Source organism: Echinops telfairi, unplaced genomic scaffold (genome assembly GCF_000313985.2).
Source record: "Echinops telfairi isolate 266 unplaced genomic scaffold, ASM31398v2 ScPeMD7_7420;HRSCAF=8458, whole genome shotgun sequence".
Taxonomy (NCBI): Eukaryota; Metazoa; Chordata; class Mammalia; order Afrosoricida; family Tenrecidae; genus Echinops; species Echinops telfairi.
The window spans coordinates 48644292-48669480 of record NW_022111320.1 but is presented as its reverse complement, the minus strand read 5'-3'; the positions used below and the strand labels follow the sequence as shown (position 1 = coordinate 48669480).

General features: G+C 61.3%; 3 protein-coding genes across 6 annotated transcripts in view; 1 reads left to right on the top strand and 2 right to left on the bottom strand.

Annotated features, from left to right (window-relative positions):
- Positions 1 to 1630, top strand: part of SETD2 (SET domain containing 2, histone lysine methyltransferase) — a 106871-nt gene extending 105241 nt beyond the window's left edge. The window contains exons 19-20 of the mRNA XM_004703993.3: positions 1067 to 1168; positions 1460 to 1630. Of these exons, the coding sequence (XP_004704050.2) occupies positions 1067 to 1168; positions 1460 to 1621 (264 nt within the window). The 3' untranslated portion in view covers positions 1622 to 1630. The remainder of the gene's footprint in view (positions 1 to 1066; positions 1169 to 1459) is intronic.
- Positions 1631 to 5111: 3481 nt separating this feature from the next.
- On the bottom strand, positions 5112 to 8385 carry LOC101644035 (death domain-containing membrane protein NRADD-like). 4 transcript variants are annotated; one of them, XM_045297628.1, is made up of 5 exons: positions 8281 to 8385; positions 7352 to 7464; positions 6112 to 6301; positions 5845 to 5987; positions 5112 to 5744 (listed from the first exon to the last, which is right to left on the bottom strand). In XM_045297628.1, exons 3-5 carry the CDS (start codon positions 6288 to 6290, stop codon positions 5425 to 5427), a joined length of 642 nt encoding a protein of 213 aa, XP_045153563.1. In that variant the 5' UTR covers positions 6291 to 6301; positions 7352 to 7464; positions 8281 to 8385; the 3' UTR covers positions 5112 to 5424. The 4 variants fall into 4 exon arrangements, with proteins under 4 accessions (XP_045153563.1, XP_045153564.1, XP_045153562.1 ...); XM_045297629.1 differs by lacking the exon at positions 7352 to 7464; XM_045297627.1 differs by lacking the exon at positions 8281 to 8385 and having other exon boundaries at positions 7352 to 8274.
- Positions 8386 to 8851: 466 nt separating this feature from the next.
- NBEAL2 (neurobeachin like 2) overlaps positions 8852 to 25189 on the bottom strand; it is a 23208-nt gene continuing 6870 nt past the window's right edge. The window contains exons 11-55 of the mRNA XM_045297702.1: positions 24146 to 24229; positions 23641 to 23739; positions 22643 to 23238; positions 22415 to 22547; positions 22205 to 22324; positions 21664 to 21988; positions 21454 to 21536; positions 21268 to 21360; positions 20907 to 21078; positions 20679 to 20812; positions 20163 to 20322; positions 19811 to 19913; positions 19532 to 19685; positions 19285 to 19443; positions 18979 to 19138; positions 18704 to 18789; positions 18059 to 18565; positions 17225 to 17403; positions 16986 to 17145; positions 16594 to 16731; positions 16121 to 16477; positions 15861 to 16010; positions 15527 to 15684; positions 15224 to 15348; positions 15002 to 15137; positions 14475 to 14635; positions 14259 to 14392; positions 14045 to 14152; positions 13832 to 13927; positions 13377 to 13501; positions 13144 to 13284; positions 12931 to 13061; positions 12704 to 12813; positions 12493 to 12610; positions 12283 to 12380; positions 12092 to 12208; positions 11309 to 11398; positions 11112 to 11221; positions 10857 to 11029; positions 10676 to 10770; positions 10324 to 10440; positions 10069 to 10227; positions 9839 to 9987; positions 9414 to 9549; positions 8852 to 9336 (exon numbers count right to left, since the gene is read on the bottom strand). Of these exons, the coding sequence (XP_045153637.1) occupies positions 9232 to 9336; positions 9414 to 9549; positions 9839 to 9987; positions 10069 to 10227; positions 10324 to 10440; positions 10676 to 10770; positions 10857 to 11029; positions 11112 to 11221; positions 11309 to 11398; positions 12092 to 12208; positions 12283 to 12380; positions 12493 to 12610; positions 12704 to 12813; positions 12931 to 13061; positions 13144 to 13284; positions 13377 to 13501; positions 13832 to 13927; positions 14045 to 14152; positions 14259 to 14392; positions 14475 to 14635; positions 15002 to 15137; positions 15224 to 15348; positions 15527 to 15684; positions 15861 to 16010; positions 16121 to 16477; positions 16594 to 16731; positions 16986 to 17145; positions 17225 to 17403; positions 18059 to 18565; positions 18704 to 18789; positions 18979 to 19138; positions 19285 to 19443; positions 19532 to 19685; positions 19811 to 19913; positions 20163 to 20322; positions 20679 to 20812; positions 20907 to 21078; positions 21268 to 21360; positions 21454 to 21536; positions 21664 to 21988; positions 22205 to 22324; positions 22415 to 22547; positions 22643 to 23238; positions 23641 to 23739; positions 24146 to 24229 (7044 nt within the window). The 3' untranslated portion in view covers positions 8852 to 9231. The remainder of the gene's footprint in view (positions 9337 to 9413; positions 9550 to 9838; positions 9988 to 10068; positions 10228 to 10323; positions 10441 to 10675; positions 10771 to 10856; positions 11030 to 11111; positions 11222 to 11308; positions 11399 to 12091; positions 12209 to 12282; positions 12381 to 12492; positions 12611 to 12703; positions 12814 to 12930; positions 13062 to 13143; positions 13285 to 13376; positions 13502 to 13831; positions 13928 to 14044; positions 14153 to 14258; positions 14393 to 14474; positions 14636 to 15001; positions 15138 to 15223; positions 15349 to 15526; positions 15685 to 15860; positions 16011 to 16120; positions 16478 to 16593; positions 16732 to 16985; positions 17146 to 17224; positions 17404 to 18058; positions 18566 to 18703; positions 18790 to 18978; positions 19139 to 19284; positions 19444 to 19531; positions 19686 to 19810; positions 19914 to 20162; positions 20323 to 20678; positions 20813 to 20906; positions 21079 to 21267; positions 21361 to 21453; positions 21537 to 21663; positions 21989 to 22204; positions 22325 to 22414; positions 22548 to 22642; positions 23239 to 23640; positions 23740 to 24145; positions 24230 to 25189) is intronic.

The following is a 25189-nucleotide window of genomic DNA, read 5'->3' as shown; positions in this document are numbered from 1 at the left end:
GGACGGCAACACGGGGGCGCACCTGGTCTGCTGGAGTCTATGTGTTAGGTGTGTAAAGAATATGCCACCACAAAGCTGGGGCCACTACCCTGTGTATCAGGAATCGAGGGTAGGGATTGGCCAGATTGGGTTAGGGAGGGACAGCATCACCTCAGGCAGTAGAATGAATACACGTGAGTAAGAGGGAGCCTTGTCCCTCCAGGGAGTTGTCACTCCATCACAGGCTGTGGGAAGATGGATGATGCTGGATGGTAAAAAGCCGTTTATGTATCCAGGTTATAGGGAACCATTAGGAGCTTTTTAAGGAGGGGTCTGTGAGAGCCCTGAGGGGAAAAGCCGTACCCTGGCATAACATTCAGTTTTTCACTCTCACGGTCTGAAAGAAAGTAGTGGTGTTTGAGCTCAACCAACCAGCAGCTGCCTCCCTGTTTCCACTGGATCTTTTCATCTCCGAAGGCCCACAACTCAGCACATTGCGAGTAAATACTCTGTGAAAGGCCCTCCCTGATGAGGTTACTGTCACTTTGCAGACCTTCCTTTGCCCTCAGATTTCAGCACCACAAATATTTCCAGAGGTGAGGCTCTGTGCCTGGGCTCTCTTGAGCCCCTGGGTGAAAAGTAAAAGTGCTGCAGAAAAGCCCAGAAGGCGGCTCACTGTGGTGGGAGTCATTTAGAGTAATGAAAAGGATCAGCCAGCAGTCATGCTCTGGTTATGTATGCCTCACAAGACCCGGTATATCAAGCAAAGTGTCATACTTCGGGAGACCAATTAACCTTCATCAACGAGGAGCCTGGGTTTCCCTCTAGTAGCTCTGGAAGACCCCTATCTTGCCTCAGGGCCCAGGGAGCCTAGCTATAGCCAGAAGATGTGTTGGCTGAACCCAGGATGGCCGGGTAAGAGACAGCCACAGGGCCTGCTGCCACTGCCTTCTGCTGCTCTTCCTCAGGAGTGTGTAGTGTGGTCCCTCAGTGCTAAGCTGGGGCCGGGTAGGAGCCTAGGCCAGTGGTGTGCTCAGCACAGCTCCCAGGTCTCTCCAAGCAGCGTGTTCTTTTGGCCTGTCTGCAGATGTCCCAGTTCATCGTCCAGTGCCTGAACCCTTACCGGAAACCTGATTGCAAAGTAGGAAGAATTACCACAACTGAAGACTTCAAACACTTGGCTCGAAAGGTACTCTCCCTGTCCCTGATCTGGCTGAGTGGGGGTGTGGTGGGGTGGGGCTAGGGACCCAGGAAATGAGAGCGAGGGGGGAAGCACCTTTACGAATTCAAGGTAGTTCTCTAAAAAACTTCCAAAGCTGAACACCCCACCCCCTTGGGGTATTATCAACACCCATCTGTCTCCAACTTTAATCCTCCTATTCAAGGCCTGGGTGGTAGGCTGGGACCCCACTTCCCTCCCCCCCACTGTCATTTCCACTCTGACTCGTGGCTGAGGTCTCTGTTCTTGTGCCTTGGACAGCTGACGCACGGCGTTATGAACAAGGAGCTGAAGTACTGTAAGAACCCCGAGGACCTGGAGTGCAATGAGAATGTGAAACACAAAACCAAGGAGTACATTAAGAAGTACATGCAGAAGTTTGGGGCTGTTTACAAACCCAAAGAGGATACGGAATTGGAGTGATTTATGGGGCCAGGGTGGGAGGGCGGGTGGGCGATCACCTGGGACAGACTCTGGGGAGAAGAGATCCTGGGGCCCTCTGCCCTACCCCATTGTTGGGGCTTGTGCTGCTGACGACACATCACCCTGGGAATGTCAAACCCTGCAGACTTTCATGGAAAACCACAAAAATGAGCTCCACCCACGAGCAATCCCTCGGCGGGAGCTTCTGAAACCATGGATAGAGGCCATCCAGAAGCAAGGGTTTAGGGAAGACTCCTACCCAAGACCCTGAGGCCCAGGCCCAGGCCTGACCCCGACTCTCAAACCTGGGTCTCCTCAGCGGTGCTGTCAGCGCACAGACCCATGCGCATCCCCAACCCATGATCCTGTACCCTGACGATCTGTATTATATTTTAATGTATATGTGAATATATTGAAAATAATTTGTTTTTTTCCTTGGTTTTGTTTGGTTTTGTTTTGCTTTTAGCTTCTACGTGCTAGGATCAGAGGAAGACTTTGTAAGGTGGTGTCCGTTCTCCTACAAGGTTTAATTTGTTATCATGTAAATATTCCAAAGCAGGCTGCCTTGTGGTTTCGGCCAGCCATGTGCTATGTTGATAAGATTGATTTACTGCTTAAAATCACTTTACTTTATCCAATTTTTACTGAACTTTTTATGTAAAAAATAAAATCAATTAAAGAACTTGGTAAAGCGTTTTCCCTGAAAGTGACCTGGCCTTACTGGGCATGTGGGCAGCGGGGTGGAAGAACTCGGGTGCAAGCATGTTGGTCTGTGGTGATGACTGCAGGGAAAGGGAGGGAAGGGGATGGCTATGGGCATGTGGTGGGACCTAAACTTCAAATCCAAGAGGTATCAGGCCTTGTTCCTCGCATCCCCCCACTGACTGAGGCTCGCTCAGGATGGACACTGGGCGCTCGGGAAGCTGTGGCTGTGTTCGAGGGGGATCACCCTGCATAGGGACTGCAGAGCAGGGAGTGCTCCCCAGGGGTTGGGCTGCTTCATGATGGTGTAAGAGGCAGTCAGGAGGAAGGGTGTGTCTTCCTCTTACACCTGGCTGGGGCGCAGAGAGGGAGGCAGGCTTTCATGCACCAGATTGGCCCACACGGACAGTCTCCTGGAGGTGGCAGTGCTCGCTGGAGCCACCCTCATGAGCCAGTTGTCCGCACAGTGAGAGGGGCTTTGCAGAGCCCAGGATCAGCAGCTCACTAGAGCAGTGTGACCCCCCCTGGGGAAAAGGCAAGTCCAGGCTGTGACCGAGCAAAACTACACGAGGGGGCTTCATTTCGAGCGCTGCATTCCTGCTGCGCCTTCATCATGACCTTGAGGCCCAGGACTTGGCGCTGTTCATGTGAGGAAGTGAAAGCTTAGGAGCTGCAGGGGCTCATCCGTCCCACTGGTGGATATTACAGGGGTTGTTGGTCAAGCTCTACTGTCCAACAACTGATCACCAGACATGCTGCCTAAACACCGGCAGTGTTCTCTGCTGATGCAGTCTCCACGTTACTTTCTGTGGGATGAGGGACCATGACTCACCCGGCCTGCTGACATCTCCCAGATAGGTCCACAAGGGTAAGTCCAAAAATATTGCTACTAGGGTTCCAGCTAGTCCATACCCAGGTTTATTCCAAACAAAGTACTTAAACATGTCTGCAGTCGATTCTCAATACACTTCCCTTAGTTTCATTAAGGCGCCATCTGCTGGGCCAGTTAAGTTCAAGGCAGAGGTGAGCTCAGAAGGTCATAGGGGTTGTTTCTTGAAATCCCCAACGGATAATCATGATGGCTTTCCTCCAAGGACAACAAAGTAAGCACATGGGGGTTGTTGGGAAGGAAACTTAAGAAAATTGAGAGAGGGGCCTGATGAGTTTTGCTGAGGAATTTCACCCCCATCGTGACGTGCACTCATTCTTCAAGGGTAGAATGAAAACTGCATCGTGTTCCCCAAACACCATGAAAGGTAAGATTCAGGATGATTCAACCAAGGTGCAGTATAGCACCGATGCTTCCTCCCCCGTCCCCCACCCACTACCATGACCCAGTGCTACCTTATAGATCTGGTTAGACTGGAGAACACACATTGGTACAGATAAGAACTCTGGACACACGGAATTCAGGACAGATAGACCCCTCAGGAACAGTAGTGGGAGTAGCGATATCCTGAGGGGGGGAGGAGGATTCTTGGGAAGAGGAAAGGGGAGAAAGAATCCATCACAAGGTTGGATATATGTCACACACACCCCCGAAGGACACAAATAACAAATGTGGATGAAGGGAGACAATGGACAGTATTTAAGATGTGGGGGATGGGGAAACCCTCTATAATTGATAAGAGGATGGGAGAGGGGAAAAAAGAGCTTAACCCAAGGGCTCTAGTAGAAAATGTTTTGGAAATTATGACAACATATGTACAAATATGCTTGATACAATTGTATGGAATGTTGTAAGAGCCCCTAGTAAAATGATTTTAAAAATAATAAGATTGGGACACCCAAGTTCAATTGGCATGACATAATTCACAAAGACAAGTTCTCCATCCTAACTGGGTGAGTAGCAATTAGGGTCTTAAAAGCTCTGGAGCCAGCCACTTAAGGTTTCTTCCCGTCCACAGGAAAGAAGCGTGCTGATAGTAGACATGAGTGTGCATTCAGACCAGTGGATCCGTAGAGCACTCCTACCTCCATCTCCACAGCCCTGTGGCCAGAACTAGATGGTGCCCAGCTGCTCTGGATGGAGTGGGAGAAACTGGGACATCTCAGGATGGTAAGGAACCAGGCTCCTGGTTGAATAAAGACGGGTGGGTTCTTCAAGACTGGGGCCCTTAGTCACCGTCTGGAGCTCTGGTCTGGAACTGAGTCATCGATGCAGCATTTATAGAAGGAAAAGGGCTTCAAGGGTTAGGCGTGGAGGCAGGAAATGGTGAGGAAGTAGGATACGTGAATGCACCCTGGGGACTGCAAAGGATAAATGGAAAGAATTACGAACTGTTGAATATAAAACTGATGATCTACTCGGTAAACCTTCACCTAATTTGCAATAAAAAAAAGCAAAGGTATGAATCGGTAAGGAAATAAATTCAATTTGAGCCCCTCGATGTCAGAACTGCCGTTGGGGTGTGGTATAAATTGAAGAGCCCAGAATTCTTCCAGGACAGGTCAATGAGAGACACTGCCTGGGGACGTACATGTACAGACCTGGATGGATGGATGGACAGATGAATGGATGGCGTGTCGACAAATCTCTGTTCAAAAGAGTCTCTAGGACTTTGCAGCAGTGCACTCTTGACTTACCCTCTTGTTTGGGAGAATGTGGCTGGCAATAAGCATGAGCCCCGCAGGTAAGCGCAGCCAGACGCACTCCTGCCCACCCAGGTGCTGCTGAGGGGTCCTCTCTCTGCCGCTGCCCCTCCCACACCTTAGGTCCCCCAGCCTTTTTCTGGGCATCTCCTTTGTGCCCCCTCACAGCCCCATAGAGCCAGATGGAACCAGCACCGAAGCCCAAAGTCTCCTTTAATGTGGGGTACAAAAGTAGAAAAACAAGCTGAAGCTAAGGACTGGTGGGGGTCCAGGAGGGTAGGACCACCTTCCCTACCCATGCACCTCCTCCCCGCTCATCCAAATGTTGCTCCCCGGCATACAGGGCAGGACAAGAAGAGGAAAGTAATGGTGGGCCCTTTTGCATCTCCCCTGAGCAGAGCAGGCCAAGGCCCACAGGGTGGAAAGCCGCAGGGGTGAGGCGGGCGGGGGGGTCATGGTGAGGAGCACTGGAGCAGGTTCCCTGAGCGGCTGGCATGTGAAGGCACAGCTCACACCACAGAGCAGCCCTCCGCCAAGGGGCTCAGGACCTGGGCCACATCTCTCCTCTCCATAACCGTCAGGGCATCCCCGAGAACTCCGAGCGTGGCTCCGCTGCCTTCCCGGAGGGCCCAGTCCTTCAGCAGGGTGTAGGCTGGAGCCTGGCCCCGGGCCAGGGTCTCCACAGCCTCTGCCTGGTAGCCCAGGCGGCCTGCCAGACCCTGCCAGCCCTTATCAGGCTCACCCGGCACCTCCAGTAGCCGCTCCACTTCCTCCTGCTGCTGCCGAGGGAGATGAAGGTAAAGTTGGTTGCGAAACTCAGGATTCAGCCCTAGGGTGGGGGGAAAAAAATGGGTATAGAAGGGTGGGATAAGGGCCTGGGCAGTAAAGCAAGGCTAGGTCCAAAGAGCTAAACTGGGGAAGGGACTCACCCTGGCTTGGGGCACAGGGTTCCAGGGGGCCGGGAGAGTCCAGGAAGACACAGCTATCCCCCCGCGTCTGGTCCCTGTCAAGAGCGCCCAGCTCTGTGCTCCGAGCCTTGGCCAGCTGCTGTCTTTGCTTGTGTGAACGCCAGCTGTAGGGAGCGGCGGGGGGTACCTGCCAGTCTGCTCCCACCTTCGCCAAGGTAGAAGGAGCTGGCCGGGGAGTCCAAACAAGGCATTGGAGGGAGTGTCCAGGGCAGTACCCAGACCACCTACCACTTGAAGGCCACGTAAGCTAGCAGCCCCAGGACCACGGCAGCCAGGAGCGCACAGTAGACTGGGATGATGCTGCCCGAGGCCCCTGGGGGTTCAGGGGGGAATGGGGAGGAGGTATTGGGGGCCAGGTCTCCCCCTGGCCCCACCCACACCCCTTCCCTGTCCCTGTCCTGCCCCATCAGGGTCTTCTCTGTGGGGGAAAAGGATAGACAATGTCAGGGGCAAGAAACCAAGCCTACAATTCCTGGCTACCCAACCTAGAGCTTGCTCTGCCTCAAAGGACTTAAACCAGTCCTCCCTGTAAAACCCACAAGGTCAGGAACACAGGAGCTGGAGTCGGCCAACTGCTTATCCCCCCACCCCCACCCCCTGGACACCCTGGGCTTCCCAGCTCTCCCATGCTTACAGCGGTTCCCTGCTGGTTCCCCTTCCTTCTGAATCAGCTAGACTGGTAGGAATCCCCTGCTCTGGGAAGCCTTCCTTGAGCTCCCACATTGCTCCCTTTTCTGGCTCCAAGTGCCCCTCTTTTATCTTATCTGACGTGACAAACTGCGGTGCCTTTTACGGCCAAGGGTCCCCGGGTGGTGCAAGCAGTTTGTGCTCAACTACTAACCGAGAGGTTGGCAGTTCAAACCCACCCAGCAGCACGACGGAACATAGCCCCGGCCATCTCTTCCATACAGATCACAGCCCAGGAAGCCCGGCAGAGCCGCTGGACTCTGTACTAACACACGGAACTGACTCATCGGCACCAAGTTTGGTTTTTGGTGCCATCACATGCGACCGTGTGTCCCGTCTCCCCTACCGGGTCTGGACTGTGAGAGCCTACTGATTCTTTTCTGTCCCTACCGGGAGCTCTGTGCAAAAGAGACCTTGTCAAATTTTGTAAAATAGCAGAATGGGAAGAGAAGTAAAAGGTGCTGTTTTCCTTTTGCCTGGGAGACAGAGAGCCTCCCAGCATACTGGAAACAGGACTCGTGAACCAGGGATTGGACTTGTATGTAGTCTACCCTCTGGGGTACCTTCCAGCCTGCCCAGTGCCTATCGATCTGTGCTGCGAGTTTTTTTGCCCTTGTGCCCAGGCGCCCCCCTATGCTGGAGCTGCGCAGCATAGCTTGGCTCCCTGACAGGATCCTCTATGGCTGGCATCCCTAGAGGGGTTGGCGTGTTACCCACAGCGTTCAAGCAAGGGAGCTGGGGCGCTGCTTCCGAGCCCCACTGACCAGAGGAAAAGCCTGACCTCAGAAGTCCTTTGAACAGTCAGCCTCTTCTCCCAGTCCCTCCACTCTCCATCCTGACTCACTCCGGGGCTGGGCTTCTACCCCATCCACATGCTGACGCTGCCAGGCCCAGCTAGCCAATACCAGGATGGAAGAGCATAGGTTAGAAACCTCTGTCTCACTGGCAGAGACATGCCCTTAGCCCCCACCTCGGCCAGAGATAGGGACAGCTGGCTTATTGGTTGGAAGGCTCACTCCCAGTCTTCTTACAATCAGTCCATAACTCCAACACCCAAGCAGGGCTTCCTGGAGTGTTAACAGGCTAGAGACCTGAAGACTTGGGTCACTAATCCCAACACCCATCAGGACCTCCACAGCCTATCTGCTGGGACCCACCTCCAGAGGTTGGGGGGCAGACAGGCCCCAGGTTTGGGAGAGGAATCTGCATACAGAAGGTGATGTGAGCAGAGGCCCTGCCTCTCACAAAGACAGCAGGGCCCACCCCAGAGATGCCAAGCCACTTCCGTGTAGGCCTTGTGCCCATGTGTGTGGCTCAGTGTAAGCTGGTGAGCCGGTCTGGGCCAGGGTGGCCCGTGCCACGTGTGAGGTATGTGCGTATGGGGGCCTCCCATGAGGGGCTCTCCGGGGGTCCTGGTGGGTGGACAATCTTGTGAGCCGGGTTTGTAACAGCAGCAGCAGCTGCGGGCCTGAGGTTCCCCCGACCCCACCCGAGCTGAGGGATTTGGGGCCTTCCCCCACATCCAAGCCCATCAGATATGGGGACACAATGCAACAGCCCGCACGCCCACACTCCCATGACTCCTCACCCACATCCCAACAAACATCCACCCCACCACTCACAACACCCAGGGGATGGCGGGCCTTGAAGAGAGGGCCGAGACCCCTCGGCCAGCAAGACCCGGAGCGTTGGCCCCTACCCCTTCCTAACCTGCGGCGGCCGCCCCTCCACAGGTCCTGGGATCTGCTCCGCCTGGCGGGGCTGGGGCCTCTGAGGGCGCTCAGCTCCTTCTCGGCGGGCGGGCAGGCAGGAGGGCAGGGAGACGGGCACCGAGCCCCTAGCAAGGCCGGGTTCTGTTCCGCCCCATAGGAGCGGCGCGGGGCGGGGCCAAGAGTGGGATGGAGAGGGGCCGAGGCTGGGGGCGGGGCGCGCTGAGGGGGCGGAGCTAGACGAGAGGCGGGGAGGAAGGCCTGTCGGGACCTCACAGCCAGCCACACCCCCGACCCTGGGCGCGCGCCCCGCCCACACGGCGCCCTCTCCCGCCGACGCTTAGCCTGGATGGCGGGAACGCGTGAATGACGTGCGACAATGGCCCCGTGCAGAGCAGAGGGAGCGAGAACGGGACCGAGATGGCGGGGTCTGGGGAAGAGGGGCGGCTGGGTAAACTGAACCCCCCCAAGTCCGCGGAGGCCACTCTTAAGGGTGGTCACGGACTAAGGGAATGCAAGCTGGCCAGACCGAGAGGTAGCGACCCCGAGATAGTGACCACAGAGGCAGAGCATCTACAAAACTAGGCCAGGTTTATTGCCAAGAATGCAAGAGCAGGGCCGCCTTTAAGGATTAAGGCCACGGCCTGGCCCTTGTGCTCCGCAGGGACGGGGTTCGGGATCCCCGCCCCAAACTGTGCAAAAAGTGCTGCAGCTGCCCGAGGCCGGGCAAGAGTCCCGCGGCGCCTCAGCCGGCGAGGGGCGGGACTTGCTGGAGTGACACCGCTCCCACCAATCCCTGAGCTGGATGTGGGCCCCGCCCACCCCTAGAGCGCGGACCAATGGCCACGAAGTCGCTTCCTCTTCAGCGGTCCCGCCGACTGCTGGGCGGGGCCTCCCGGGTGGGGCGGGGCCCTCGGGGCGGAGCCTGAGCAGCTGGGGGTGGGGCACGTCCTCAGCGCGCGTCTCCAGGGTTGTACTCCGTCTCCCCAGAGGACACCTGGGAGATGCGCCGCGAGGAGGACCGCCACAGCTTGCGCGCGAACTGGCCGCTGCGCACCTGCTGGGGGAGGGGGCTGTCAGTTGAAGCCATCACACCTCACCCAGCCTCAGGCGCGACCTGCCCTGTCGCTTCACCTCAGAGGGCTGTCCCGCGCCCACCACGATGAGCTTGCCGTCCTCCAGCCCCACGAGCACGTGGCTATGCTCCTTGGTCACGGCCACGCTGCGGATGGGCACCTTCATGGGCAGGGGCGGGGCGGCTGGGAGCAGCCTGGGGAAAGGGGTTAGACACGGGAGTTCACAGCTGTGCTGAGGACTGCCCTCCCCTAAGCCATCATCATCAATGGAAACCCAGATCCCTAAGGGGACCTTTCTTGGGGGTGGGGTGATGGTGGTGACTAAGGGCACATCTCCCCAGGCTGGGGGAGGTGGGGCTAGGAGACAGGGCTGGAAGACTGAGCCCTGGGGCATATAACGGGTGTGTGGGATTAGGGGCATCCCCTAGAATCCTCTGCCGATGATTGCCACCCGGAGGGACCATGAACCCCATGGGGGCTCACCTGTTCAGGTGGAGGATGTGCAAGGCACACTGGGCTGTGCCCAGCAGAACGAAGTCCTCAGCCACAGCCAGGGCTGTGGGCTGCTCAGCCAGGGGCCGTGTGGCTCGCAGCTTCCCATTCACAGAGTACAGGTGCAACGAGTAGGTAACCTGTAGGAAGCAAGCTGTCAGCAAGGACAGGGCCCTGGCCTGGCCTCCCATCTGCTGTGGCCAGGTGTCCCTTCGCCGTACCTGGGCCCCTGGACGTTCTTGTGCTGAGCTCTGTACCACAATCTGGCCCTCAGACCCCAGCACCAAGTGGGACACAGGTCCGGGCAGTGCAGCACCGGGGGGCCGCAGTGCTGCCACAAATTGGCCCCGGCGTACAGTGTGGATGATCACAGTCCCATCCTGTGTGGGAAGGCGGCTCAGAATGCTGGGCAGGAGCCTCTGGGCTCTGGAGGCAACGCCCGGCCACCCACCGTGCCCTGCCCAGGGCGCACGCACCTCGGATCCGGACACAGCCATGTCGAGCTCAGTGCTGATGGCCACGCAACTCACCGCAGCCTCGTGTCCATACAGGACCTGCACGGGCTTTGGTGCCAGCCCGACCGACAGACCACCCTGGTAGTGGGGGTGTGGTGGGGTGAGGGCTAGTTCAGGACTGGGATCCCCCACCCCGACCCCTGGGTGAGGGGCCAAGCTTAGGAGAACGACGGCCCTGGCCAAGGCTGGGGAGGTGAAGGTTGATGGCATTCTACCTTTGTTCACGGTTGTCCGGGGAGAGGGGAGAGAGGTGGACAGAGAGACACAGGGCTAGAGGCCCACTGAGGGGCCTGTGGAACCCGCCCCGGCCCACCTGCTGCAAGAGCCGCCACACCATACACGTGGCGTCCCGGGAGCCTGAGATGAGGTAGATGCCACAGGTGTCCAGTGCGAGGCAGGTGACTACATCTGCATGGGGAGGGCAGCAGTCACACCCTTCCTGGTCACCCTAAGAGCCCTGGTGGCATGCCTTCCCCTCCCCCTGATGTCCATACCCAGATGGCGGCTCAGCTGGCTCAGCAGCTTGCCCCTGGGGAGCGTGGTCACGCGCAGGCTGCCATCCCAATGGCCACCACTGAACAGGAGCTTCCCATCAGGGGCCACCGCCAGAGCTTGCCCGCTCACACCGCTGCCTGGCACCCACGGGCCGCTCAGAAGTCGCTGCATCCTAACCCAGAGAGGGGGTGACGGGTGAAGCCAGGCCACCTGGTCTTCAGAGTCTCGCCCCCCTCCACAGCCTCATATCCTACTTGGGGTTGGCCATGGTGGGGTCTTTGCTGAAGCTGAAGTAGTTGCTTATGTTGCGGTCATAGGGCAACCAGCTATGGGTGCCCAACAGTCCATTGGCACTCACGGTCACCTGCCGGCAGGAGCAGGGAGAGGTGGATTTCAGGTAAAGCCCGAGGCAGGATGGTGCTAAGGTAGGGGCCTCACCCACCGCACTTACCAACAGGTCTGCGGAGCCTTGGGTTATGAAGGAGTGGGGTTGCCGATGGGGGACCAGAGCCAGCACCAGGGGTACACCGTCACTGACAACCTGCAGGTCACAGGGTAGCGCTGATACTGCCACCATCCAGCTGGGGCTTGGACCCACCCCCTGCCCCTGGGGGCACCATCCCTCCTTGCTCTCATGGTCCAGGACATGAAGGGGGCAGAGCTCCCCGCTGAGGAAGTGGTATGCAAGGAGGGGGCCTTCAGGATGACATTGCAGAAAGCGAGTGAGGGGCCCGGACAAGGAAGACCCTCGGGTGTCTCAAGCTTGGTCCTTCCTCCCTCCCCCGCCCCATCAGTCCATGTCCCCCTGGCAGTGGGAGACAAAACCAATGGCCAGGGAGTTGATGCCCAGTCCTGAAGACCTCAGGTAAGGGGTCAGAGTAGAAAACTGTGCTCTAGTGGTTGGTATTTCAGAACGAGATCACCACGCTTTCCTTCCGAACTACCTTGGGGCAGACTCTAGCCTCCAGCAGCCGAGTGCATTAGGGGAGCCGAAAGACCAGTGAAGCTGGGGCAGCCTCCTCCAGTGCAGGCAGGAAGGGGAAGGAGGGTTCCTCAGGCTAGATCTCTCCCTTCTAGCTCCCCAAAGCGCTCACAGTCATATGGGTCAGGACCTTGAGGACAGCCTCCCAAGGACTTCAAACGCGGCGGCATGGACTCAATGGACTGCCCAGTGAGGGCAGAGGTATTCAATTCATTTCACAGAGTGGAAGGGGAGGGGCTGCCCGCCTCTCACCTCGGCAAAGAAGGCCTTGAGCTGGTCCAGGTGCTGGAAGATGCTGGGGGAGTGAATGTCCAGACGGGCAAGGCGGTGGACTGCTTCCTCAGCTGAGAGTCGGGCCGGATGTGGCTCCTGTGTGTCAGTGGCCAGTTATCATCCCAGCCCGGGTACCCCTGCCCCATGGGCATTGGGCAGCAGGGCCTTACCTTCAGCAGTTGGCAAGGGGTCTGCCCAAAGTTGCTGATAATGCCCTCCAGAGCCTTCCGCTCTTGCTCATCGGCCACGTGGTCCAGGTCTACCGCCCCTGGGGAGGCAGGCAAGAGCAGTCCGGCTCCCCTCTATGCTGTCTGCATTCAGCCTCCCCGCTCCCCGCCGCCCCCAGCCCTAAGCCCCACGGTGCCCGGGGCCACACCCACCCTCATAGGTGCAGTAATAGAAGACATTGAGGGCTTCCTCAGCTGCAGGGCCCCGCTGCTTGTAGCCAAAGATGAGGTCGATCCACTCGTGCAGGTGGGCTGACACATGCTCGGACTCCTGGGGTTGGGGAGGGGTCAGTCAGTCCGGGGGCAGCTGAGCTGGACACACACACACACATCCCTGCCGACTCCCATGCGGTGAGCTCCTTACCAGAGCCCGGCGGTGCTGCTGAATGAAGTCTTCGGGAGAGCTGGCCCACGGTGGCAACACCACGTCTCCCACCTTCTCATTGCTCAACTGGAGGCAGCCTAGGTCAAAGTCTAGCACAGGGGCCAGGTCAGCTGTACCCACCCCTGCCACCTGTGCTGCTGCCTGGCTCCCTGGCTCAGCCTGGGACCTCTGTCCCCAAGCCCCACTGGTCAGCATGCAAGACCTACCATTCTGGTTCTCCAGGAAGTCTGGGAAGTAGAAGAACTCGGGGATGAGCTCCTTCACATCGGCCGGGCTCTCCAGGCGGGTCTGCCAGGCAGCTGCCACCGAGTGGAACTGCCGGTCAGAGCAGTCAAAGCTGGGGAGGGGCACAGGGGCCAAGGTGAGGTGGGAGAATGGGGAGGGTCGGGGAGAGGAGGCCCCGCCTGCCCTCGGTGTACCGGCCACTCTGCAGCTGGACGTGCAGGGAGGTGAAGGGCTCTGTGCGGATGAGGTAGTGCATCACGCCCGCTGCGTTGGAATAGTGGGTGCCGTAGTGGAACCGGTCAATGGTGCCTGCTGGGTCCTCAAAGCTCTCGAACCTGGGGCCACGGGGCGGGGACGTCCTCAGCAGCAGCTCGCCCTCTACCCATTCCCAACCCGCACCGCCCTGCAGCCCTGCCCATGCACTCACTTCTCCCTCACGAGCTGGGCATGCTTGGGGTTCACCACACCGATGGGCTTGGACAGGTCTCGGAAGACTGCCGGGTTGCTGAGGTCCAGGGTTGGGGACACGTAATCCTGCAGGACCCAGGGGAACTGGCCGCCCACCCAGGCAGGAGCTTCATGAGAGCCCTGTCAGTCTGCTTGCCCACCCTGCCTGGCCCATAACCCTTGGGTACATAGGCACAGAGTCCTCAGGTGGGGGCGAGGTTCCAGGGTCTTGGGACAGGATTCCTTTGGGGGAGAACAGTGGCCTGAAGGGAAGGGGGAGGAGGGAGTGGGGCTAGGAGGCTGGGGCAGGGAACAGACTGTGTCTCAGTCAGCACTGCACACCCAACCCAGGACCAAGCTCAGGGCAGGGCCCACTGGCGGGTCCCCACTCTAGGGCGAAATGGGCTGAGAGACAGGGAGGGCGGGGGCCCTCACCACGGGGTATTGGGACAGGTCATTGTAGGTCCGCCCTGCAATGGTGTTGAGCTGCATCAAGTACTCGAAGTTGGATATCTCATGCTGCACCCATTTCTAGGAGGGGGTGGGGTGGGGTGCAGGCAAGATGTGAGCCAGCTGGACTGTTTAGCACTGCCCCCTCCTCTGGGTTCTGACCTCACAGCCCCCACCCCCTCACTCCTGGGCCTTCACCTGGGTCAGGCCTGAGGCACGTAGCATCTCTTGGGGTGAGCGGCTGCCCAGGTAGCTTTGGGTTGGGGGCCGCAGACGCAGGAGGCAGGAGTATACCTGGTTCCGTACCTGAGGGTGGGGCAGGGGAGAGTGGGGTTGGGGCTGAGCTGCAGCCGGGTGGGTTTGGGGCCTGGGGAGGGCACTGGCGGGGTGGGTAAAGGGAGGGCACGCCCACCTTGCGAGGGAAATTGAGGAAATAGTTGGCCTGGTCGATGAAGAAGAGCTCGAGGGCTGATCGGCGCAGGTTGAACCGGCGCAGGTGGACCTCTCGCAGCTGAGTCAGCGGGCGCCGAAAGTCGTGACCAATACCTATGGGAGCAATGAGGCATGGGGGTGGGCGCCGTCTCTGCCCTTGCCCTGCCAGCTCCCCAACTCAGGTCACCCGCCTCACCCTCCTCGGTCTCCACGCGCTCAGCACTGCCATCGTAGAAGTACACGTGCTGAGTGGTCACTTCCAGCAGCCCCGCCACCACGGCCACCACGGTGACCAGCTGGCACTCGGCTGACAGCACCAGTTTCTCTCGCTGCTCATCTAGTTCTGCTGCCTTCATCCTGTGGGCCGAGACCCCCTCAGGCTCTAGGCTCTGAGACTCCCCCACCCACCCACGCATCCATACAACTCATGGACATCTTGCCCTGTCTTCTGTTTCCCCTGCCCATCCCCCAGGACCCCAGTCTACCCTGGTCTGCGTTTCTCATTCTTGGGTGCCTCGCCCTTAAAGAGCAACCACCCACCTTGTCCGAAGGCTCTCCCATACTGACACCCCACCTTCCCTTTTCCCCACTCCCCAATCTTGGTCCCTCCCTCAGGGTGCCAAGTCAACCCCAAGGCAGGCAGGCACACATGCAGCAGAGGGGCGGGCTGAACTACAGACCCCTCGTCCAGCCCCAGGCCAGGTCTCTCCCAGCCCCACTCACGCTGTCTCCAGAGCGGCCATCTCATCCTCGCCTAGCTGGTCTTCCTGCAGCTCCTCAGGTGGGGTGCTGACTTTGGCCTCCTTGGTCACTGCCAGAGGCAGCGCCGCCTCCTCCGTGGGTATCAGCGGGGTCTCCCCTGCAGCAGAGACAAGGACACTCAGTCAGAGCTCCGCGGGAGTGACCCAGGGCGTTGGGTGAAACCGGCTGGGCCCAGCCCCTCACCCAGGTTGTCTCGCAGGGCACTGGCTTCCAGGTGAGGATCAAAGTGATGATTGGGAACCAGCTTCAGCCGCATGCGGGAGTATGTCTCAGCGCTGGACAGCTTCCAGCGGGGGGTGGGAGGGTCCCTGCGGATGTCCCCAGGGGTGGTCATGGGAAGGGTAGAAGGCTATGGCACTCATACTCATGGCTCCCTGCCCTCAGGGACCCTCCCACACCCGCTGCAAATACAGCGTGGCTCTCCACGGGCTTGCTCTACTCGAAGCCCCGCCCCACCGCCCTGACTCCGCCCCCAGCCCGGCCCACCTCAGCGCCCAGGCCCCGCAAGGGCTGGAGAGCTGGCGCCACAGCGACCCCCAGTGCAGCAAGGCCGTGGAGTGCTGGGCTGCCTGCTGCTTCTGCGCAGCTGCGTAGCGCAGCCCCTCCAGGCGCGCACGCCGCTGTGCGGGTTCCAGCACCAGAGCCTGCGGGGCAGGAGGCAGAGGGAGGGTCAGCTCTGCTGGCTGCAGCCTTGCCTGCCCCGGTTCCATTCGCCACTCCGTGCCGTCAGCCTCCTCTCCTCGGCTGGGCAAGGGTGTGGAGCAGCCCCTGCGCCCCGCAGACCCCTGCCCCGAACCACCCCACGCCCAGGGCCGCACACCTGGAAGGCCCGGCGGCTGTGGGCACGATCCCGCTGGTGCCGCTGGCCGCTGCTCATGAGCGTGTCATAGCAGGCGTTCCAGAAGCCAGACATGAGGTCGTGGCTCTTGGCATATGTGTCCATTTCGAACTGCGACATGGTGGGCTGCACCTAGAGGCAGGGGCAGGGAGAGGGGATGGATGGGTGTTCCATGGGGGAGGGGGGAGGGGGCGCGGCTTCCCGTTGTTCCTCCCCACCCCCTCCCCTTCAATGCCAGGTACCTGCTTGTCGATGAAGAGGCGCCATTCAGGTGTGGCACAGAAAGCCTGGAAGTCCTCAAAGAAGGTGGGGCTGCCATTGGTGGGCGGCAGGGAGGGCAGCCCCCACTGCAGCCCCAGCGGTGTGTACGCACGGTCCAGCAGCGTGCGCACCAGCGGCACCAGCCATGAGCAGCGCTCAGTCGAGGTGGCGGGATTTGGGCGCTCTGCGTCATGCCCATCGGTAGTCTCGTAGGAGGCGTTCAGTGCCCGCGCCAGGGCCGCCTCCAGTTTGGAGAGCACGTAGCAGGCCTCCTCGCGGCGCATGGGCACCGTCGTCTGCAGCAGCGAGTGCAGCTTCACGTAGGCTTGGGCGTGCAGCTGTGAGAGGTGGGGGCGGGCGTGTGGGGGCGGCTAGCCTCTCCTGGGGCCACCGAACACCTGCCCCACCTACCTACCCTACCCTACCCTAACCTCCGTCCCCGCCGCATGCCCACCTGCGGGTCCTCCAGCAGTATGTAGCCAAGCACCAGGCGCAGGCCGATCTGTGCCATCTCCCGCAGGTCTGCCGTGCCATTGGCCAGGTGCGGCCAGGCCCCCAGCCGGTCAAGCAGGCTGCACACACCTTCGAAGAGCTGCCACACAGGACACCCTTCTGACACAGGTCATCAGGAGAGGCCAGAAGCCCACAGGGAGGGTCGTTGGGCACAGAGGGTTTACACACGCGGACATGGTTCCCACCCCCCCACGCCCCAAGACCAGGCAATCCACCTCAGCCCCAAGCATGCCAACCCTGGGGTGACCCTGAGGCATCTGGATTGTACCTCTGGAGGTGCTCCAGAGCACGGTGGAACCCTCTGCCTCCCCCCCACCCCCGCAGCCGTCCTACCTTCTCGCTCCACAGTTCCTGGTTCCCATGGCCCTCCGCGCACAGGAAGTCCTGCAGCAGGCGCAGCAGCCAAAGCGCTTGCTGGGTGAGGCTGGCCAGGACCCCTAGTGAGGCTGCCTTGATGTCGGTCAGGGCAGACTCCAGCATCATCTCCAGGAGGCTGTGTTGGGCAAGGGTCTCAGCTTCTTCATCAGGACGGCTTTGCTAGGCCCCTCCCGCTGCTGAGCTGCCCGCCTCACCTGCGCTTGATGCAGTCTGGTGGGCGCACCAGGGTGGCTGAGGCCCCCAGCTGGGTGAGAACCGAGAAGACCTGGCCCCGCTCCCGCCAGGCAGCCTCGTCGCTGCCTTCCACGCCCCGCCACGTCATGGAGAATAGCACGTTGGTGAGCAAGTTGCATAATTCCTCCTCCGAGGTTTGCTGTGGGCACAGGTGGGGTATGGGGTGGGCTGGGGAAGGAGGGGCTCCGCACCCACCTGACTCCCTATGAGGCAGAGCAGCTAGCCCGTCCAGCAAAAGATGGCCACGGCCAACTGAATCCTCCAGTCTCAGTTGATGGTGGGAAGGAGATGAGGCAGTTCACAAAATGACCCTACAGCCCTCATGTGGTGCACTATCTCAGAATTCTCTAGGACACTGGTCCCAAATTTATTTGGCCTACCACCTTTTCGGAATTACTCAGTGTGTTTCCAATAGCGCCCACGGTCCAGGATAAAGGGGAGGTATCTGTGTTCGCAGGCCCTTGGATCCTTTCAGTGCACCCTTTCCCAGAGGATGGTATTGCTCACTTTGGGAAACACTGCAGAGACCCTCCCCAAACCCAGGAGCCCAAGTGCGGACCCCCTGCTCAGTATGGACTCTGCCTTCAGGCTCTCTTGGGGGCCTTTGGGGAGCCTGGCATGGCTGTCCACACGGGGACTCCATTTGGCAACACAGCTGCAGGTGGGAGACAAGGGGACAGCCCTGGGCTGAAGGAGCAGCAGCAGCTGATTTGGGGCTAGACCACGCCTCTGGAGAGGCTATACCGCCAGTCCGTGCCCCCGAGGCCACCCCTGGGTGCTCAGCGGCGCCTCACCTGAGGGTTACTGGTGTTTGAGGTGTCATCCCCACTGACAGCGGGCTCCAGGAGGCTGCTGTCCTCCAGCACATTCGAGAGGCTGGAGCTGTGGCGGCCGTGGGCAGCAGGGAAGGGCCGGGGCCCATCCAGTGGGGAGGGCGTGCCAGGCTGACTGGCGGGAGTCAGGGTCCCGTTGCTGCTGCCACCACTGGCAGTGTTGCCGGAGCCCACACTGGACCGTTCCAGGCCCAGGTCAAAGTGTGTGCAGAATGGGGAAAGGGCCTGGTACAAGGCCTCCGGGTCGGGGCAGGGGCCTCCAGCAGGCAGGAAGACATCAGACTGCTCGTCAGGTGACTCTGTGGGGGGCTTGTGGGGTGCTAGTTCTGGGGAGGTGGGCAGTTCTGGGACAAAGGGCGGGGAAGCGGTAGCCTCTAGGACATATAGCCGGGTCAGCACATCCTGCCAGCCGGCCTGGCGCGCCAGGAGCCGAACAATGTCTGGCTGTTCGTAGATGAGGTGAAAAAGCTGCGGAGTAGGGGGTAAGTGTCACATCACAGTGAGGAGCTCATTTGACCCCTGCACCAGAACCTCCTCCCGGGAAATTTGCAGAGACATTCTCCAGAGGCTCCCCCATGCAGGCAGGCTGCCCCACCCCACACTGACCTGGCGACAAATGTTCAGGCGGACATTGAGGTCGGCCTGGAGGGACAGCTGCACCACTGCCATCAGGTCTGAGAGGTTCGGGAAATCTGGGGGGGGGCAATTGAGGGGGACAGCAGAGGGGATCTGAGAGACCAACCCCAATAGGAGGAGCTGGGTCACCCTGCACCCTCAAACCTGGCCCCTCGACCCTCACCTTCCCCATCCTGAGCTGCCCCAATGCCTGCAGGCCCGTCAGCCCTCACCCAGCTAGCCTCCTGGCCCCAGTGGGATTGTACCTGCCCCCAGGAACAGCTTGTAGAGGCCCTGGCAGAGCTGAGGGGAAGCGGTCCCCTCAGGCAGGCAGGCCACCAAGCCTTGGACACCACACTCCCGCAGGCGGAGCCGCTGCCGGCCGCGTTCTGGCAAGCGCTCATTGTGCAGCAGGCTGCGCAGGATCTGCGTGGGGGGTAGCGGGCAGAGAGAGCGCTCTTACGCCTGCTTGCGTCTCCAGGAGGGGCGTGAGAAAGCAGCTGCACCTGCTGGCCCTGACCTAGAGCCTAGGCAGGGACTGCAGAGCAAGGGGGCGGGGGCCGCGGCTGTACCTTGCAGACTCGGTCGGGCAGCAGGGGCAAAGACCTCGGCCGCACCAGCAGGGCCAGCAGCACCTCGAGGTTCCCGGGCTCCAGCAGGAAGGCCCCCAGGGGCTCTTGGACCGGAGAGCCCTGCAGCAGCGCCAGCAAGAGGTCCAGGGTGCCCACCACCTGGAGGATGCAGTTTCACACTACGATGAAGCCCTTTCAAGTGGCCCAACCCCCGCCCGAGGGCTCCCCGTCCTTCCCTTCAGCCTACCTGGCCGTCATCCCCCGCGGCAGCCAGAAAGCTCAGCACCACCTGCGCATCATCGGCAGAGAAGCTCCGCACCAGGAACTCGCGCGCCAGGCCCAGGAGTGAGGTCTGCACCACGCGCAGGTCGTCCGCCGCCAGGGGGCGCTCCCGCAGTGAGCTGGGCCATCCCAGCCAGAGAGAAAGGGAGAGTGGGCTGGGGAGCTGGGGGTGGGGGCTGCCCTGACCCCTCGGTCAGAGGCCATCGTGTCGCCGCCCAGGGCCCGCTTGCACCACCACCCTCACCTGTAATGGGCGCGCAGGGCATCGAGGACAAACTGGACCCCATACTTCTTCCGCAGCTTCTGTCTGTGCTCACGGATGATGCTGGACATGTACTGGATGTGGCCTGAGAAGGCATCACAGAGGCCTGAGCTGGGTCCCCTCATGCGGTTCCCTCAGGCACCCCCCGGTGGGGCCAGGCCCCTGTCCGACCTCCCACGCCCTCCTCACACCCAGGGGGTAGCTGTATGCTCATAGACCTCTCCACCCCTACCCCCACCCCCCAGGCAGATATGTCTCCTAGACCTGCTAGGGCTGGGCCAGAGGTTATAACCTCTCAGAGCCTCCACCACCCTCCCGATGTGCCCTCACCCACCGAGGCGCACGGCAAAGTCGCTGAGGGTCCAGAGGTGAAAGTTGAAGAGCAGGTGCTGATAGAGCAGATACAGGAGGGGCCCGGCACCCTCTGCCGCCACCTGCTCCATCAGCAGCTGGGTGGACATGAGCACGTTCATGTCCATGGCCCAGCTCGGGACCTGGGGTGGAAGATGGAGCCGGGTGAGGAGCCAGGGCCTGCCCGAGAGCCGCCCAGCTCCCACCCCTTCCCTGCGCAGGTGGACAGGCATGACCATGGCTGCCCAGCTCCCAACTCTTGGGGGTCCCTGCTGCCTCCTGAGTGCCCGCTTGATCTTCAGCCTGCAGCGCTTCACCTGTGTCATTCCCTCCACCACTGCCACTGCTGGGAATACCCATCCCCAGGCCCTCTCGGGGACACCAAGGCCCTGTCAGGAGGGTCTCCCTGAAGGGTGAGGCATCAGGTGCACCCCCCTGGGTGCCTGCCTGGCCTACTCTGGTCAGACAGGGTGGCCCTCTCCATCCCACCAGGCCCCACCTTACGCAGGAGGGCCCCCAGGATGGCTGGGCCCTGGCACTGCACCAGGCTCTCCTGGTTTGCAGGGTGGCCCTGCAGGAAGTTCCGGAGCATCAGCAGAAAGGCAGCCACTGCATTCCTCTCCATCCGCTCCTCTGCTGCCACGAGGGGTGGGACGGGTGTGTCAGGGTCTGCCCTCTGGGCCTCCTCTGGGCCTCCCCTCCCCTCCCAGGAACCTGGGGTTCTTACCTGAGGACTTGCCCAGTGGGAGAAGCAGGCCCTGAGGGTTGTGGCTGGTCAGCTCGGGCCCCACGAGGTCATGTGTTTCGGCTGGGCCCAATTCGACCTCTTGAGGCTGCAGGGCCACTCGCTCCAGCAAGGGCAGCAGGGTACCCATGCCCCCCACGTAGTTCACCACATCCTGGGGACAGGGGGCAGCAGTCTGAAGGCAGCTCTGGGCCAGGTTCCTGCTACACCCCATGGAGGCCCTGCTTCAGGGACCCCTTCCAGGCACAGCCCCACTGCCAGCCCACCCTGCGCGCACGCGCACACACACACACACACACACACACACACACACACACACACACACACACACACACAGAGCCACCTTTACATTCCAGGTCTCCACTCTGTGTCCTGTCAGGCGACCATCCAGCCCGTGGCCAGGGGACAGGTCCAGGCAGATGTTGTTCTTACAGGCCTGGGGGTGGAGGTGTGAGCAGGCCGGAGGGGTGAGTGGAGGAAGGGCAGGCAGGTGGGGTGTAGTAGGAGGTGTCAGCCCCCACCCCCGTACCTGAGGTGAGTAATAGAGGAGCAGCTTGGTGCCCAGCTCATGCAGATCACCTTCGGGTTTGAAGGGCGCCATCTCATTGGGCCCTGGAGGTGGGCAGGGGCTTCAGAGCTGGCTGGATCTCAGACCAAAGCCCTCTCACCCCACTCCACCCCGAGCCTGTCTCGCCCCTAGTGTCTGGCCCGGGCAGGCAAGGTGGAGGGTGCTGCATACCCAGGGTGCACAGGGTCCGAAGCGGCGCTGGCTGCAGGGCTTCGTGGAAGATGGCCACAGGCCCCAGCTCACCCTCCAGGGACGTGGGGCTGCCCCATCGGGTGTCTTGTGTGCCTGCCAGAGTGGAGCTGATGCCGCCCTCCTGCAGGGGGGCCGCCAGCCCCGATCCCCAGCCCAGCCCAGTGGAGGCGGAGGCAGGGACTGACAGGGAGCGGGTGATCGAGGGGTGGGCATGAACCAAGGCGGTGGGGGGGGGCTCAGGCGGCCCCGTCGTGGTGGTCGTGGTGCGGTGCCCAGCAGAGCCGATACAGCAGGAGGAAAAGGGCTGCGGAGCCAGAGGGCCGGGTTAGGGCACGGCAAAGCTTGGGACACCTCCTACACCCAGCCCCTCTCCGCCAGCACCCCAGGCCGCTGCACAGACTAAGCTCCGGAAACCTGAGGGCTGGGAGTGGAGGGTTGCAACGGCCTCAGATCCCACCCTGCCCACCTGCTCCAGGTCTCCCCGCCCCACCAAGCCCCAGGCCCTCAAAGCCCAGCACACCTCGCTGAGGCAGGGGCAGCGGAGGGGTGCAGTCTTGACCAGGTGACCATCTTTGTAGATGTGGACTAGGTTCTGGCTGAAAGGCCGGCGCCCGGGCACATGGACAATGGCTACGCAGTGCTAGAACGGAGGCCAGGAGGTCAGGCTGCAGGGTGGGTATGGGTACCCCCACCTCACCTGCGGCGCCTCGCCAGCAGCCGGGGAGCTCACCCAGGCCGAGTCGACGAAGGACACCTCGGGCAGGCTCACGGTCAGGTACTCCTTCCGCGTGCACACGGCCACCACCAGCGTCCCAGCCACAGTGAAGAAGGCCTCAAAGCCTGAGCCGCTGCTGCTGAAGAAGCTGGGAGGAGGCAGGGGCAGGTCAGGCCTTGATGTCCGCCTGCTCTCCTGCCCCACCCCCCCTCCACCGTGCCCCCAGGCCCCGGCTCGACCCACCTGTACAGCTGCTTCCGCTGGAGTGGCCTGGGGGAGGCCAGGGGAGGCGCCGCAGCCGTGGGGTGCAGGCACAGCCAGGCGTGGAAGGTGAAGCCAGGTCCGGGCCAGCGCTGCACCGGGGGCACCATAATGCCGGCCATGCCCGGCGCCAGGTCAAAGTAGCGCAGGGCGCGGGCGGGGCCCTGGTGCCTGGCCATGCCCGACAGCGCGCGGATGATGGCAGCCGCGTGCTGGGCCTTCGCGGCCTCAGCTCCGTCCGAGTCCAGCCCCGGCGGGGGCCGCAGCAGGCGCCGCAGCTCCAGGGGCCGCAGCGACACGCTGCCCAGGACTTGTAGCAGCGCCAGCAGCTGCTCCTGGCACCGGGCCCCCAGGGCGGGCCCCGCGCTCAGCGTCTCCAGCAGGCAGCCCACCAGGCCCGCCTGCACACAGGTGGCCCGGCTGGTAGGACAGCTGTCGCAGAGCCACCTGAGGCGCTGTGCCAGGAAGCACCGCAGCTCGGCCGTGGGCAGCGACGGCAGCCAGCGCACCAGCACCAGCAGCGGCTGCTCGTTGCGGATGGCGGGCGCCACGCACGCGCTGTGCTCGCCCTCCACGGCCTGTGGGTGGAGGGACTGAGACAGGCCTGCCACAAGGCAAGGTGGGACTTCCTGCCTCCATTTACCTGCCTACCGGCGGCGTGGATCAACTACACGCACAGACAGGCCCGCTCACAGGCCGTGTGGTGGAGCCTCGGGGAAGAGGCACGTGGAGGCCCTCTCAGCACGGCCGCCCCTCCACCCTGCCTCACCACAGGCCCGGCCTCACCCCCACTGCACGTCCCCCAGACAATTCCAGGGCCTGCAAACCTGCAGCAGGCCCCCCAAATCTTCCCTCCCACCCGCAGCCCGGCATCACCACCCCAGGTGGGGATGGGGTGTGTTCCGGCCACAGGTCAGCACAGCCCTCCAAGGTGGGAGGCTTGCCTTCCGTGAGACCAGGACCCCCATCTCTGCCCTCACCATGTTAAGTAGCTCCTGCAGCAGCCTGGGGGTGGGGGGGCCGTGGCTCTGCAGCACCTCCTGCAGGTGAGGGTAGCCGATGCGTTCCTTAAACACCTCCTGGGCAAGGGTGGGAGGGGCGAAGAGTGAGCATCATGTGGGTCCTGGGGTGGGGGTGGGAGGGGCCTGCGCAGCACACACAATACAGGGAACCCCTGGAAGGGGGACTAATCTTTGTGGGACCCCTTGCCTGCTTCTGCCTCTGAGTCTCAGTGCAGGTGGGGGTCGCCTCAGGAGGCTACAGCCAGTGGTCAGCTACAAGTGTCCTTCCCTCACCCAGCCCTGACCCAGCTGCGCAGTTGACCAGTCAATACCTGCTCAGTGGGCTGAGTTGCCCTCTGGAGAGGACGGTCACTTGGTCTACTTGGGGAAGCTGGGTGCATAGCCCCTGACAGGTCCGTTCTGGGGACATGGGGTCAGCCTCACTTCCACCTGCCCACTACTGGGGCCGCACCAGAGTCTTCACCTTGGCCGAGGGCGAGCCGCTCATGATGCAGGTCAGCACCCGGACAACGTGGACCGCGATGGCATCTGTGTCCTGGTCCAGCACCTTGGGGAGGTGAGGGGACGATCAGGAGAGGCAGGCGAGGCAGGCACTAGGGATGCATTGCTCAAAGCACCCTTTGGAAAAGGGCTCGGGACGAGGGGTGCATGCCCCAGCCCCAGGGGCTCAGGGCATGGGAGTGGATGGGCAGCCCTGCCTGGGGCACGGGCCCTCTACTCCTTGCTCTGACTTCCATGACCCTCAGCCGGAGCCCAGGTCCTTCTTTGAGCACCTGAGCACGAGGCCAAGGAAGAGCCCACCGGAGGCTGGGGCAGGGTCTTGCGGCAGCAGAGGGTCAGAAAACACCCTCTTGGTAGTTCTCTCTTGTCCCACCACATCCTGGTGGTCTCACCGATCCTGCCCCCACTCCATCCCCCTCCAAGCTACACACACACACACAGGCCAGACAGTGCCCCGTCACCCAGGATGATTGACAGGGGTGGGTGAGTTAGGGATCATCAAGCACAGGATAGTAGAACCAGAAGAACCTTCGAAACGTGTATATCCCCTATCCCGGTGTGGGGGGGTGCACCCTGGCTGAGCCCAACACTAACCGGCCCTACCCCACCCTGAAGATGGGGATCAGGAGGGCTTGGGAAGGGTGTCAGCAGGTGCCGGACCATGTGATAGCCACGTGCACTGCCCACCTCCCAAAGGATCCCAGACAAGCTCCTTCCCTCCAGGTCTCCCCCGTTTCCTCATCCATGAGAGGACACGCACACACACGTGTGCGGCCCGTGCCCCGCCTGCACTGACTGTGAAGGAAGAGACACTCAGGCGCTGGGAACGTGGTCCAGTGAGTGGCCGTGCGGTGCTGCCACAGGGACTGGACAAGACCGAGCCACCAGAGGGAGGTATCCGAGGGGGTGAGGGACTCCAGGCCACCTGCGTAAGGTGGGTGGCAAGGACACAAAGATCCCTTCTCTGCAGAAGACTGCAGCCAGTTTCCTGCGTCTACCTGGGCCT